This window comes from Xiphophorus maculatus, chromosome 6 (assembly GCF_002775205.1).
Source record: "Xiphophorus maculatus strain JP 163 A chromosome 6, X_maculatus-5.0-male, whole genome shotgun sequence".
NCBI lineage: Eukaryota > Metazoa > Chordata > Actinopteri > Cyprinodontiformes > Poeciliidae > Xiphophorus > Xiphophorus maculatus.
The window spans coordinates 19,254,144-19,267,830 of NC_036448.1; the positions used below are offsets into that span (position 1 = coordinate 19,254,144).

At 36.1% G+C, this 13,687-nt stretch overlaps 1 protein-coding gene across 4 annotated transcripts in view; it reads right to left on the minus strand.

The window, feature by feature from the left end:
• Positions 1–13,687, minus strand: part of LOC102228807 (phosphatidate phosphatase LPIN2-like) — an 84,784-nt gene that overhangs the window by 70,572 nt on the left and 525 nt on the right. For 2 of the 4 annotated variants that reach the window (XM_023335898.1, XM_023335897.1), the window contains exons 2-7: positions 6,520–6,720; positions 2,101–2,196; positions 1,413–1,759; positions 1,221–1,328; positions 991–1,117; positions 576–906 (exon numbers count right to left, since the gene is read on the minus strand). In XM_023335898.1, coding sequence (XP_023191666.1) covers positions 576–906; positions 991–1,117; positions 1,221–1,328; positions 1,413–1,759; positions 2,101–2,196; positions 6,520–6,711 — 1,201 coding nt within the window. In that variant the 5' untranslated portion in view covers positions 6,712–6,720. Of the gene's footprint in view, positions 1–575; positions 907–990; positions 1,118–1,220; positions 1,329–1,412; positions 1,760–2,100; positions 2,197–6,519; positions 6,721–8,897; positions 9,107–13,687 lie in introns of those variants that run through there. The other 2 variants (XM_023335896.1, XM_023335895.1) reach the window with 2 other exon arrangements.

A 13,687-nucleotide genomic window follows, 5' to 3' on the forward strand; every position in this document is an offset into this window, starting at 1 on the left:
TAAAACATAAAATCACTTGCTACTTTACAGTGACTTAGGAAAGTATTAACAGCCCTTACACCTTCTTATAATTTGCCAAATTACAACCATAAGCAATGTATTTTTTGAGATTTTGTGTAATTAAAAAAACAAAAGTAGTGGATAGCTGTGCCTTTCTATTCAGCTACCCTTAGGCAATGCTTTGCTGAACCTGTTGCAATTGCAGCTGCATGTTTTGAACTTTATTTGATTTCTGCCTCTGGATCTCTATGGGTTGGCGACACAAGTGAGCCAGTGGCAAAGATGAACAATGTGAAGTCTACAGAACAGCAGAATTTATAATGAGGTTGAGAAGACAGGGACTGTTTACTAATTAGGAGTCATTTTTTAAATTTTATTTATCAGCAGGAATCATTTTTCTTCTACTGCATAGTTATGCACTGCTTTTGTTTGGGTCGATTATAACCAGTTATATTAAAATACACAGAAGTTTGTAGTTGTAATGTGACAACATGTCAAAGTTCAAGGGCTTTGTGAGACTCTGCTTATATTTTTTTTTATTCACTGCAAACCAGAATGTGTGACACCCGGTGTACCTTTCTTCTTGGAGGGTGAATCGGTATGTTGGCAGTTTGAAGGGGTGGAGGTGGTCACGCTGGATGGAAGGACATCAGGAGGTTCTGTTGGAGTTAAAGGACTCACAGACATTACGGTGCTGATGCTTGATAGACTATCAGGTGTTACAGTGGTGACAGGGGTACGTGGCTCAGGCTTGACTATGGTACACACTGAGGGCCCTCCATCTTCCTTTTCAGTCTCCGTTTCATTCGCCATAGCCTCTGAACTGAGGATGACGCGGAAGTGGGTACTTTCTGATGGGGTGATGGTCACTGTCTTTAGTGGTTCAGGTTTTTCTTTCCTTGTGACCTAAACATTAAAACAGCAGATGTCACTTCAGAAAACATGGCAACTTGGCATCTGCTGTGACTTTTACAGGAAAGAAGTGCTTACCCTGGTTGTTTCTGGAAACTCCCCCCAGGTCCACTGCATATGGGACTCAGCCCTCAGCAAACTCTCTGAAGACTTCATCACCAGTTCAGAGTCACTCTTTGGGGAAAAGGCCTGAGACAAGCTGTGACTGAAAGACAGGAAGTGAAAAACAAACAATGAGCAAAACATGAACTTTTTATGCATCTATGCTAAACACATACTCGAGATGCAAAGCTTAGCTTTACACATACCTATCACCTGATGGCCATTCACTGTCAGACAGGGGGTAACCTTCCAGATTATGTCTGACTGTAGGCAGTTTGGGGTCAATGTCACGGATTGTTGAAGTTGAAGGTGACCTACATCCAGAATGCAAAATATATATAAATATACAGTATATGTTGTTAAAAGCCTTTCCCAGCAGTCCTTGAATCCAAAACTACCTCGATACATGTGGTGCAGATTCTTCATCAGAGCTGAGATCCATCTCAAAAATCTCTTCGTTTTGTCCAGTGCCCGACACAGCAGTGGTTGTAGCAGCGACAGAATTACCAGAAGACACCGGTGGGGTCAGCTCTTCTCTGCGAGGATCTCCTTTGTGCTTCTTTCTTCGTCTTTTTTTCTTTTTTGTGGCAGTGGCACTGGGAGCAGGGGGCTCAGGTGGGTCTTCTGGGTCGAGAGGATCATCATCATTTAGATCTTTAGGTGCCCGGTTCTCTACCTCCGAGATCCAGAACAGGTGACTCTCGGTGGGTATTGGAGATGTGGCCAAGTGGGCAGGAATAATCTGCTGAAGAGGAAATATGTCAATATACGCCTGAAAGCTTAAGCAACAACAAAACAATAGATGTAGAGATGTAAGTACCAATGCAACGCAAGTAGCTGTCACAATAGGAGAAACATTTGCAACTGTCAAATGTGTCAACTGAACAAAGTGGGTGGATTTCTCAATACAGACCTTGCTGTTTTTTTTACAAACACATCCGAAAGTGGTTTGTTGAAAAGGGGATTATAAACTGCTTAACTTCTTCTCAAATGCATTATTTGGAACTTGATCTAACATTTTTCTTTCAGTCATAAACAGTTTAACTTTATTTCCAAATTAATGATGTGTGTATTTATTATGCTTACATTTTCCTCTTCAGCTTCCTGGACAAAAAAAGCCTCTCCGTTGTCACCGAGTTTCATATGCAGGTCTACAGGATCACCATTTACTTCAATATCAATCTGAAAACATTAAAGAAAATTCAGGCTGATATTTGTAACAACATGAAACAACATGAAAACTAAGAAAGTAATCAGTTATATTGGCAGAGGGTTTTATAAGAAGATTTTGGCAAACAGCGGTTTAAGATGGCCAGTTTGAGGCCATTTGAAAGAATTTCCCTTTTAGTCTAAAACTCAAAAGTTGAGCTCAGTGAACACACCAAGCTGAGTGCAAAAATATATTTAAAGGCAAGATGTTTTCTCTGCTGCATGCCAAGACTTGTCTGTGGTTCAGTCAGGGGGCAAGAGATTGAGTGACAGACGTTAACAGGAAGTTTAAACATTGTGCAGGTAAGTTGCTCCATTTTGTTCTTTCAAGCTTTCTACCTGAAGGTCAGACTGGTCCAAAAGCTAGCTAGCTATATAGCTATATAGATATACAGTATATCTATAGATATATGTAGGTATCTAGATATGTGTATATCTAGATAGATAGATATCTAGATAGATAAGATATATTTAAAGAATATACTTTTTGTTCATGTTTGAATATGAATGTAAATAGTTTGGAGTGCTATTTTACATGAGGAGCAGTTCAATATGTATGCAATCAGAGACATTACAGTGCTTCAGAGATGTGTTTATGCCTGAAGGCAACAAAAAGAAGGGATGTAAAATGGGAGACGATTAAAAAAAAAGCAGTTAGCTGCCAACAGAACAAGTTGTAAAAATGTTTTTTTTTTCTCTGCTGTATTTTTCCAAAGGTATTCTTTCTCAACTTCTCACATGGGGACAGATTCATGTTTAGTTAGGCATTTTTTTTCTGCCAAGAAAGCAATGGTTTAATCAGCTATGCAATCTAAAAATCAGAAAGATGGCACTCAAAGTAAAAAAATACATAAACTATTTAGGTAAGCTCATGTTTCACCTGAGGGATTATAAATCCTAATAAGCATTCAAGTACCCAGGGCTTTTATTCTGTGGAGAGGCCAATAAAACAAGGCTTTTTGAGTTTGCTGGGGAAACCCCAGTGGAATGAAGCCAATTCTGTAATTTAACACCACAATGAAAAAAAAGTAGTAACATCTGTAAAATACTACCGAACAGGCTGGCTATGGCACACAAGTGCTCTGCAACATGACACCATATCATCAATATTGGGTTGAAAACCACAGCCACAAGAACGTTCTTTGTCCACCCTTTAATAGATTGCTGCTTGGATTTTTCCATGTGTTGTACTAAACTTTCCAGCAGATGCTGGATTCTTTACAGGTTTGAGATGAAATTTCACCTGGTGAAGGAAACTATAGCAACTAATCTGAGTGTGGCTTTGAATTTCTGGCTCTAATTAATAATGAGACAGAATAAATGAGGCTTCTCCTTATCCACTTACAGTCAGTGAGAGGTTAGATTCACTTCAAGTGGTTATATTCAGTCCAACAGCTCATTGCCAATATCATCCTTGAGCTACTTTTCAGTACCTTTTGATGTCATTGATTAGTTTATTACATGAACTTGCATTAGTTTCACTAAATTAATTTACTTTCATATTGCAAAGCACAATTTAGAGGAAGATAGTAGCTGCCATGGTAAAATTGTGTTCAATAAATATTATTTTCAAATGGAAGGAATACTTTGTGGTTGCCATCCAGAGTGACTAATTAACTAATGTTGAAAAATGTCTGCATATAAGAGACAAATATATTTCATGATATAACTTCCCAAAAGGCTATAAATACACAAAGCAGCAGTCCTCACTTATTTGAAAACTGCGCTTAGTAACAGGTATAAATGTTCGTTACACAACAGCCCTTCTGTGAGCCACTGAGGACCTTTTCTTCCCTCCCCCATGCATTCAAGTTGTAGAGCAGTTGCCATAGAAACAACTCATTCATTCCTTTCCAGGCCCATCAGCATTCTAGCTAAGTCGGTAGACAGACTCAGGTTAAAACAAATTTTTCTTGTATACCAAGTTAAAAGGATTTTTCAGAGACTCTCTAAACAAGCGCTCCACTCAAATTATATATTATAAGTATAGGCACAAATATAAAAATATTCCATTCATTCATTTGAGTAAACCAATGTAAATTTTCACTCTAACCACATTAATACATCCACTTTCTAAAAAAAAAATGAGAAGTGCAATTTCATGGTCATGACAAATTAGTTTTTATCTGTATGCTTTTTCTAAGATTTGGTTAATTTCTCTGCTCAGATTAAAAAGACAATGTACTAATGGCAAGTGAACTGAAGTTATGCTGCGCTTTCCAAGTTATACAAACAGCTCACACATTCTTACAACTTGCAATTAAACATACCAGTAGTGGAAACTGAAATCGAACGCACAACTCTCCTATTGCAGGATAAGACCTCTTCTTGTTAACAGCAATACTGACATATTTTGAGCCTTTGTAATTAGCATTCTCTTAGAGATCATTTTCTCATTGTCAAAAAGATTGAAGAGCTGACATTTTAATCCATCTTTAGCAACTTGTTTTAGATATCTGCACATCACAAGACATAAGGGAGTTTTGGAGATCCTGAATGGTTATCCCTTTGTCTCTGCATGTATAGGACAGTGTTTAAAAAAATATGGAATAAGAAAACTCACAATTCGTTTTTAAATTGTATTTTAACTTTAAATGCCAGTCCCGATTTTAATGTGCCGAACATAAAAAAGATGGGCATGCTACAACAGACTGATGTAAATCTCTCTCCTGATACTGAAGCATCACTACCAAACTGGACGTATCCTTCTGCCCCTTCTCAGCAATTAGGCTAATGAAAAATGTGCTACAAAAATAGTTTTTACCCTAGTGAGAAGCAAGCACTCAAAATAACCTAACTGTTCCAAAGTCAATATTAACTGAGCTATCTTGGAAAAAAATAAATGGTCTCAGCTATTTTTTGGGAAAAAAGAAGCATCTTTGTTCTGCAAGCGCAAAAGATTCCACTGGCGGAGTCGCATGTTGTGATCTCTATGTATAAAACTTTGTTTGTTTGTTTAATGGAAAGCCAGAGCCATTCTTGTGGATGATAAAAACTGCAGCATATATTACTGACAAAAAAAATTAAAAAACAAGTATGCATCTTTAAGGCTGCACCCAGTAATCTATTTTTGTTTTAATGAATGAGTTGCATCATAACAGTTGATAAGGAACGCAGATTTATGGACAAAATAATGATATACATCTTTTTTTAATTATCTGTATGACGTGTTTTACATAATGAGTTCATAAAAAAATATTTCACATCAGAGTTATTAAATATAGCTGTTCACAGGCAGGGAAGTGGTCCACAAAACAATTCCTAGAGGGTCACCTTCCTCAGAATCTGTTGTGGCCATGCTTCGACACACACGTTTCCTATGGTCGTTTTACTTCCCTGGTGTCATGTGCCACAGAGGCCTAACAATAACTCATCCATTCAAGTAAGGTGTGGTTACATACAAAAACATTTGAAGGACAAACTGTTAGACGGTGGTCTTTCAGGACTGGAGTTGCACACAACAAGTGAAGCACTAGTTGTATGCAATCAGTTGTATAACTTAGTTGCATTAGTGTTATTCTAATCAAATTCTTTGCATCACATTAAAGTATGTTTTCATTGCTCTTTTTACGACTGGAAAAAAGATTTTAGCACATCAAGGGAGCAAAGTACAATGTTATGTAATTCACAGTAATGTTGATAAGCTCACATATATCACCTGAATATCCTTAATGACACACGTACTATTATCACACATAGATTCAAAGAAGAAAAGCATAATATTGAGGAAAACCAAACTACTGAAAACCAACAACTGACTTTTTTTAAACTGTTATGCCTGCAGATTACTTATCCATTGCCAATTGACTCATGACTGACGCAGGTAGGATGAAAAAAAACTATCAAGGACAGATAAGTGAATCGTTTTATCTTTCAGTGATGGCTCAAATTAATTCCTTCGTGCACACTGCTAGCAAAAAGCTTTAACTTTTATGTAGACCAAAAGCTGCTTGCTTGTAGAAGCAACCAGATAACAGCAGTTGTACCATGGGGCGGATCCAGAAAAATGCTTTTGGTTTCTTTTATACATTGCTGTTTTTAACTGTGTAACAGTTAGTTATAGAATTTGATTTTGATACATCTATGTTGAAAGTTAATCAAAAATGTCCATGTGCTAGGCATGACAGTTTAAAAAGAGAAAAAGTGTATTAAAAAAAAAGATGGAATTCAGTTGTAAATAAAATAAAGGCAATTATTTAATACAACTTGAAATGCTTTTTTCCACAAGAACTTTAAAACCATCAATCTACATAAAAGTATAAAGGAGAAAACTTGAGGACGAAAAGTTAAACTTACTACTTTTTCTTTAGAGCGCAGGACACCCAGTTTGCCGAAGCGCACGTGGAACGGGGAACATTGGTAGGTCCCATCTCTCTGGCGGACAACAACAACATCAATACAGCCCGACAGCGTGGCCTGATTGATGCCTTTATACAGTTCTTTGACTGTTACAAGAACTTGACCAGCCAATTGTCCCACGTAGTTCATGGTGTCCGTCTTCAAGGGAAAAAAAAAAAAAAAGAGAAAAAAAACAATTTTTACTTACATTTAAAAGACCTTATAAATACACAAAACAATACAGTTCAACTGTTTATGAAGTAACTTTGTCCTTTTTTTTTTAAACTTTTCCTTTCAGATTTTAGTTTTCTCTCTGCTTGCCTTCGCTACAGTTGTTTGTCTGAACCTAAAGACTGACAAAGAGCATTGTTTTCCTATCTTTGGCTACTGTCCAACATGAGCAACAACAGAGCGAGCAGCAAATGGATGGACCAAAACAATGAGATAACCCCAAACAGAGGTCCCCACTGCTCTGCAAAAATGGAAGCAGCTGACATTCTGCTTACAGTCACAACTCCCAGCGAACCGCATTACTCATGTTTTACTGCCTTATTAAATTTGTAAATATGGTTGAGAATTAGTATTAAAATGATTTTCAAAACATTAATCCTTACAGATATATTTGTTTAAGCAGAAAGTTATTTTTGCAGTTTGCTGAAATTACTAAAGCAAAGAAAATGCCATACAGGCCAAGATTGAATTTGATAAAAGTTATTGGTGCACAGCAACAGAGTTATGTGTAACCATTAACTTCACAAATAAACGTGATTTCAGTTTTCTGGGTCAGGGTCTAATTTGGTGAAGCCAGTAAATAAATTCCCATGTTGACTTCATCATGTTTATATAACCTGATTTTTCCCAATACCACAGTAACCTTTGTTCGCAATCTCACCATGAGAGGACTAACAGAGGATTTAAGTGGGAGCAAATGGGGCAAGTTTTCAAGGGCAGAATAAATAAATATGAACATTTGGTGAGATATTAACCTCATTAGAGCAAGCTGCTAATGTATGCACCTAAATGTCACCAAAATAAAGAAAAGAAAACCATTCAACACCAACATGTTTCAGTAATGGAGGCAATTTTCCATGAGACTAAATGAAAAAACAAATGTGTACACATAGACCAATGTTAATTTCATGTTCTTGGCTCTGTTTCCAAACAAGTTTCTTTTACAACCTATAAATTTTGATATTGAAAAAGATAAAAACATAGACAGATAATTTCCTTGGTGTTGAACTTGCTGATATTTTCCAATAAAGTTGGCATGTTAAGAGCTTAAAACAACTTGAGCCAACATACAAACTAATCTTCTACATTATTAAATACAAGTGAGAAGAGGTCAATGCTAGCAACATGTTTTCTGCTGACCACAAAAGTTGCTTTCCAATCACTCATGTGAACACAATTGAATAAGAGATGTACTGATAGTTACAGGCTTTTACTGACCACTACTGATTTCCATTTTTCTAACTGCTAAAACTGGAACTTTAAAGTTATATAAAATTACACATTAATTTGTCTAAGGCTTGTTTTAAAATCAAAACTTAAAAGCAAAAACATACTGACAGTAAAATAAAAAGAACAGGTTTCTGCTAGAAGCAGTACCTTTGAATAAAAAATTTTATATTTCCATTCATGTATCAAAGTACATATTCAACTTTATCAGATTTTTACTGAATTCAAAATTATATTTATCAAACAACAGTAAATGTGTAATATAGTTTTATTCCACTTACAGGCAAATAGAAACTAAACAAGTGCAAACAAATTGATGCATTCTTTTCAATCAGCAGTTCAATAAATTGTTAAACATTTTTTGTCAATGTAACTACAGTTCAAACCATTTTCAGGTTGGGTAAGATGCGCATTAAAACAAGGTCAAACCAAAAAGTGAAGAGCTTGTCTGGGAGACAGTAAAAAAATCATCTCGCTGGCAAGGAGAGTAAAAAAACTCATTTAGAAACTAAAAGTGAAAGACAACGGTCACAAGAAAGCCGTAAAATTACAAATTCAAAGGTCGGCTCTTCTGAATGACAACAAGAAAAAGTCTAAAGAATGCATTAAAAAAACTGAACCATATTAATATAGAGAATGAGAAGAAAAGAATCAGTCTTCAACATAAGCAGACATGAGAAGGTCTCACGTCAAACATGATTGAACTGTTTCAAACCATTGCCCTGTTCTATGAACTAAGCAAAAACACAGTTGACTAGCAGACCCACAAATTTTAAAATCCCAGTCCCATTTTCACAAAACTGAGTTCTTAAAAAACATTAGGGTCTCCAGTCTTTTACCATAAGCTGTGACCAATTACAAAACCCTTTCAGACTCACCAGGGACCAAGATGACCTCAGAGAGGACGACTCATCAGCTTCACTATAGTCTGTGTTGTCCTCTGTGTTGCTCCCCAGGAGCTCCCAGCTTGCCAGGGATCTCTGCCTCTTCATCTCAATAAGTGGAGCGGAGGCCGTACATGACAGACCTTAGGATACTCTCCTGGGACCAATACCTTTTGCCTTTGGATTCCGGCGATAGTTTAATGCTGCCATGTTGAATCCAATATTCAATAGGACCCACCTACTCACCTTTGAATGACTGCCCCCGAGGTAAATACAGATACGTTATCTGGAACTTGTGGCAATTGTGCAAGACAGCCGTAAACGCTGCCATCCTTGTTCTGGGATTTTCTCTTGAGAACGTGTACTTGTACTCATCCAGTCAGCTGCCAGGGTACAGCGATGTAAGCCAATGGGATGGGATCTTTACAGTGGCAGTGTACGGCTGATAAGGTGAAGCTATTTCCTCTGAACGAATACGCAATGTTTTCTTCTGATAAGAGTAAAAGCTCAGGGGGGAAAAAATACCAAGCCGCTGTCGTCTGCACCATTTTTCTGTCACATGTACATTACAATCTTCACTGTGTGTTCTTGTTATTGTGCATAACTTATCAAAAGCGAGGTGGAGGTGAACGACACCAAATTGCTAAGGTCAGCCTATAGTTGAGCCAGTGTGCTGGACTTCAACATGTTTTCTGCTGCTCATTATCAATAAGACGTTTCACCAAATGAACAGGCGATTGCAAAACAAACTGCAAACACCGAAAGCATGAGAACATTAGAAATGATTGAATGTTTATATTCAACAGTCTAATGACAGATTTGTGAGACTAACAGATGAAATGGAGTCCAACTAATAATGACAAAAACATGTTTTTCTCATCAAGGAGCTCTCCCTGATCTGGCCTCGCGGATCACTCTGGCTAGTCTGGGTCCCCACTGACTGCCCAGGATGAAAATAATGCAAGAGGCTGCTCCAGAAAGGGCCTCAACCCTGCCATCTCATCTGCTCAGCCTTTTGTAAACAAACCAAAAAGAAGCACTTGGGCTTATAGAGCTGAGGACTTATTTTCTTGTTGTGCTAAAACTCATTTTGAAAGTAAAAACAGCAATGAAGTATAAATTAATAAATGATAATATTTTTTTGAAATATGTGTAATGATACACACAATGCCTAGGGACATACCAGGATCTCACAATATTAAAATGGGATAATTTTCTCATCCAGAGGAAGTGTCTCACACAGCATGTTTCATTTGTTGTCAACATTACTTCATCATGGCTAAATTAGCATCTAAGAACCCTCATGGGTATACAGTAGATAATAAATAAATGGTGAGTCAAAAACAAGAAAAGAACAGTATGTAAGCACTGAACAGAACATTTGAAGACACTGAGTAAAAATTGTAAGTGAAAAGGTTTTCCTTTGTTTTTGAAGGATTTTGAACTAGATCAGCTGCACACCGTTATCTAAAGCATTTACACTGATCGAACCAAAACTGAAAACTCTATAAGAGTTGTGTTAAAATAGTTTGTCATCTACAAAACGACTACTCTACCTACAACAAAATAATAATCCATCAACTTTTTTTTCTCCTGTAGACATGTAGATAATGTAAACATCAGATTCCCAGCTTCAGCAGTTGGCCGTTTTGCTGTTATCAAAATAACTTGCACTGCTTAAAATTAAATATTGAGCTCAAAGTCTTTTTTAGTGTAAAATAATTTGATCAAGCCTGAATAATTCCATACTGATATGAGATTTATTAACATTCAGTAAGTACATTTTGGAGTCAATCTTTTGTCTGGGTGACATCAACATGTTTTCTTTGTAGTATTCAACACTAGGCATGTTACAATAAGCAGTAAATCAATTAATCACATGATATATTAAAACAAGCTTAATAATATCCATTTGCATTACTTATAGTTTCTCTCTCTCTATTTCTAAACTGGATGACAAAAGTCTTCAGCCTGGTTTATTGTTCTCATCTAGCCATTTTGTAAAGGACAATTTTGTTTACAAATATTTTATAATTCATTTTATTTGTTGTTTTGGGTCTTTTTTGTTTGTTTCCTTTGGATATTCAAAATGTCTTCTAGTACCAGTGTTAAATGTTCATTAAGATTTTAAGTTTATTGCTCTTTGACAATGTGTTTTTTCTGTATTATGTCATTAGCATTATATTACTTGAAAATAGTCAAAAAAAACATTGTTTATCTCAATAACTTCTGGGACCATTTATCGACCAGCAAATTTTTTATTGTGACAGGCCTATCGAACACAGGGTAGATTTTAGCTAAAAATTACCTTTGATTTGTGAAACATTTTAAAAACATGTTGAAGTCTGATCTTATATCCAGAACAAAACAGCATAGAAAGTCAAAGTCCTGTAAGCTGAATGTATTTCACTTCTAATGATAAAAAAACACTATAATATTATAGCACATGAAAGGTAGCAAATAACCAAGCTACATACTGTAAGTTAGTAACAATGAACATAGAAACCTTTAACTCATAATCCCAATGTGACTAAGCCAAATAATTCACTGACTAGGTTCATGTTACACTACATCAAGCATAAACACAAAACTGAATTACCTCTTCCAACTCATTATGTGGGTATAATTAAACCAAGACAACCTAAAACAGGAAGCCCTCTTCAATTTTTCCACATTCCGCAGTGCTAATAATCCCTAATATTCCTCTAAAGTATAATTTCCTTGCTTATTTTCCACAGTGCTCCAAAAATTCCTAGCTGCTGGGAATAAAAGTCATTTACAAAACAAAGAGCGTAAATGTTAAGTCTGACATTTTCAAATCATACTTCTTTTATAACAGAAAGTAAAGTTTTTTTTTAAGGATACCAGTCCTTGCTCTTTAAATAGTAAAGACAGTAAAATGTGTTGATAACTAAAAAGGACGCCAATTAGTAGGATTTAGTTCAATTTAAAAAACAGGGTTTCCTCAGGAAATGACATACGCAGTATTTGTATATAACTTCAAATTTAACTTGGCTCCTGCAGCCCACACCCTTTTCAGGAAGTTTAAAGAGTGACACAGTCAACAATATCAGGAGAAGCTGCCCTGTTATTAGCTTTAGAAAGCATAAATTTATGCTACTCAGGTTGAAAGGCTTGCCAACTAAAACGAATCATTCATTTACTACTGGTGTGCCAGCTTGAAAGGTTTGTTAAAGTAACAAAGTTTTGATCAATCTAGAAGGAACAACAGTTTCCAAATTTCCGGGCTCATCGGGGATATGTGATTATATACAAAAACAGGCATACGTTAAATTCACTAATCACCTTTTGTTGAAAAATCTGTTGTTTCTTTCCTTATTTAAAAGATATTAACCATGAACCAGTATGAGAATCTTACTGAATGATAAAAATGAAATGCACAATCTAATTGCTTTTATTGGAACGAGTGAAAGATTTATTTCTACTTTAAACAATACACCATACTGATTAGAGTCATAAAGCCTGCATCATTATAATTCTAGAAATTCTTTTCTTAAATAAATTATCTGAACCAGTTATGCACTTTTAAGTGATAGTGACTTCAAAACTGTTATACTAGAGTTTCATTAACCCATTCACACACAAAATGCTCACAAATTCATACACCAGTACAAAGACAGACAACTTAGAGGTTATCGTAGTAGTGTTCTATTTCATATTATGCCGAAACATGTCTTCTGCCATTTTGGTTTTTCTAGAATAAAACTGGGAGTGTAACACACTAATATCAGGCCTGATTTATCAACACTGTCCACTTGCCTGTGTGCCAAAAATGGTGTCTACTGTCCATTCAAAGGTTAGATTCCACCAGAAAGCAGGTAAAGAAGTTGAGGGTTCAGATTATGAGCAGAAAGAAAATAAAGAAGAAATGCCACTTTTTAGGAAATAGAGCACTCATGAGATCTGGTGCTTTCTTCATTTTGACAATTCATCTCTGATTAACCACAAGGACATAAAGTGAGAAAACACTTCAGTCTTACAGTTCTTTCAGCCAGCTGATGAACAGAGCACAGCAACATGTGAAGGAAGGGCAGTGCTGGGTTTTCTCCATATACCATAAAACAAACAAAACTTCAGTCACCCCCTCACTTTGTCTGCCAACATTAAAAGGTCTGTGGGAACAATTAATGGCTACTGGTTTGGATCAAATTAATTTGAATTCCATAAATGACTCATCACACTTACTTTAATGAACTATGCTTATTATCAATGAATTATATTTTGCCTCTAGATAAAAAAAAGCTGAGCAAATGGGTAGTTAATTTGCTTAAATACACAACTAAACATGTCTGGCTCAAAAATAAGTGACTTTGGCTTCAATGCTTAAATGGCACTATATGTCAGGATCTGATATATACTGGTGTTGTTATTAAATTTGAAGTGTTTTAGTATTAAAGTTGCTGCATAACAGTTTGAGTTACAAGGTGCTTGTGTTTTCAGTGTCCCCCCAGATAGGTGTTTTGTTCGGCGGTGTCAGCACGCTACAACTCCTGCAACCTATTTTAAATCGCAAATTAACACAGGTCAGCTGATCTCAACACCGTGTACTTTGCCATCTTCGCACTTATACACATACATCTGAAAATTATAATAGAAATCATAATATTAGAAATCACAGCTTCGACAAAAAAAAAAAAAAGAAAAACGCGATACATTACACACGCTGGAATAAAACAGGCGGAAATACAAAGAGAAAACGAAAACAAAAATAGCATCCGCTTTGACCCACATTGCTTCTCGGTTTTACACATTAACTTCATGAA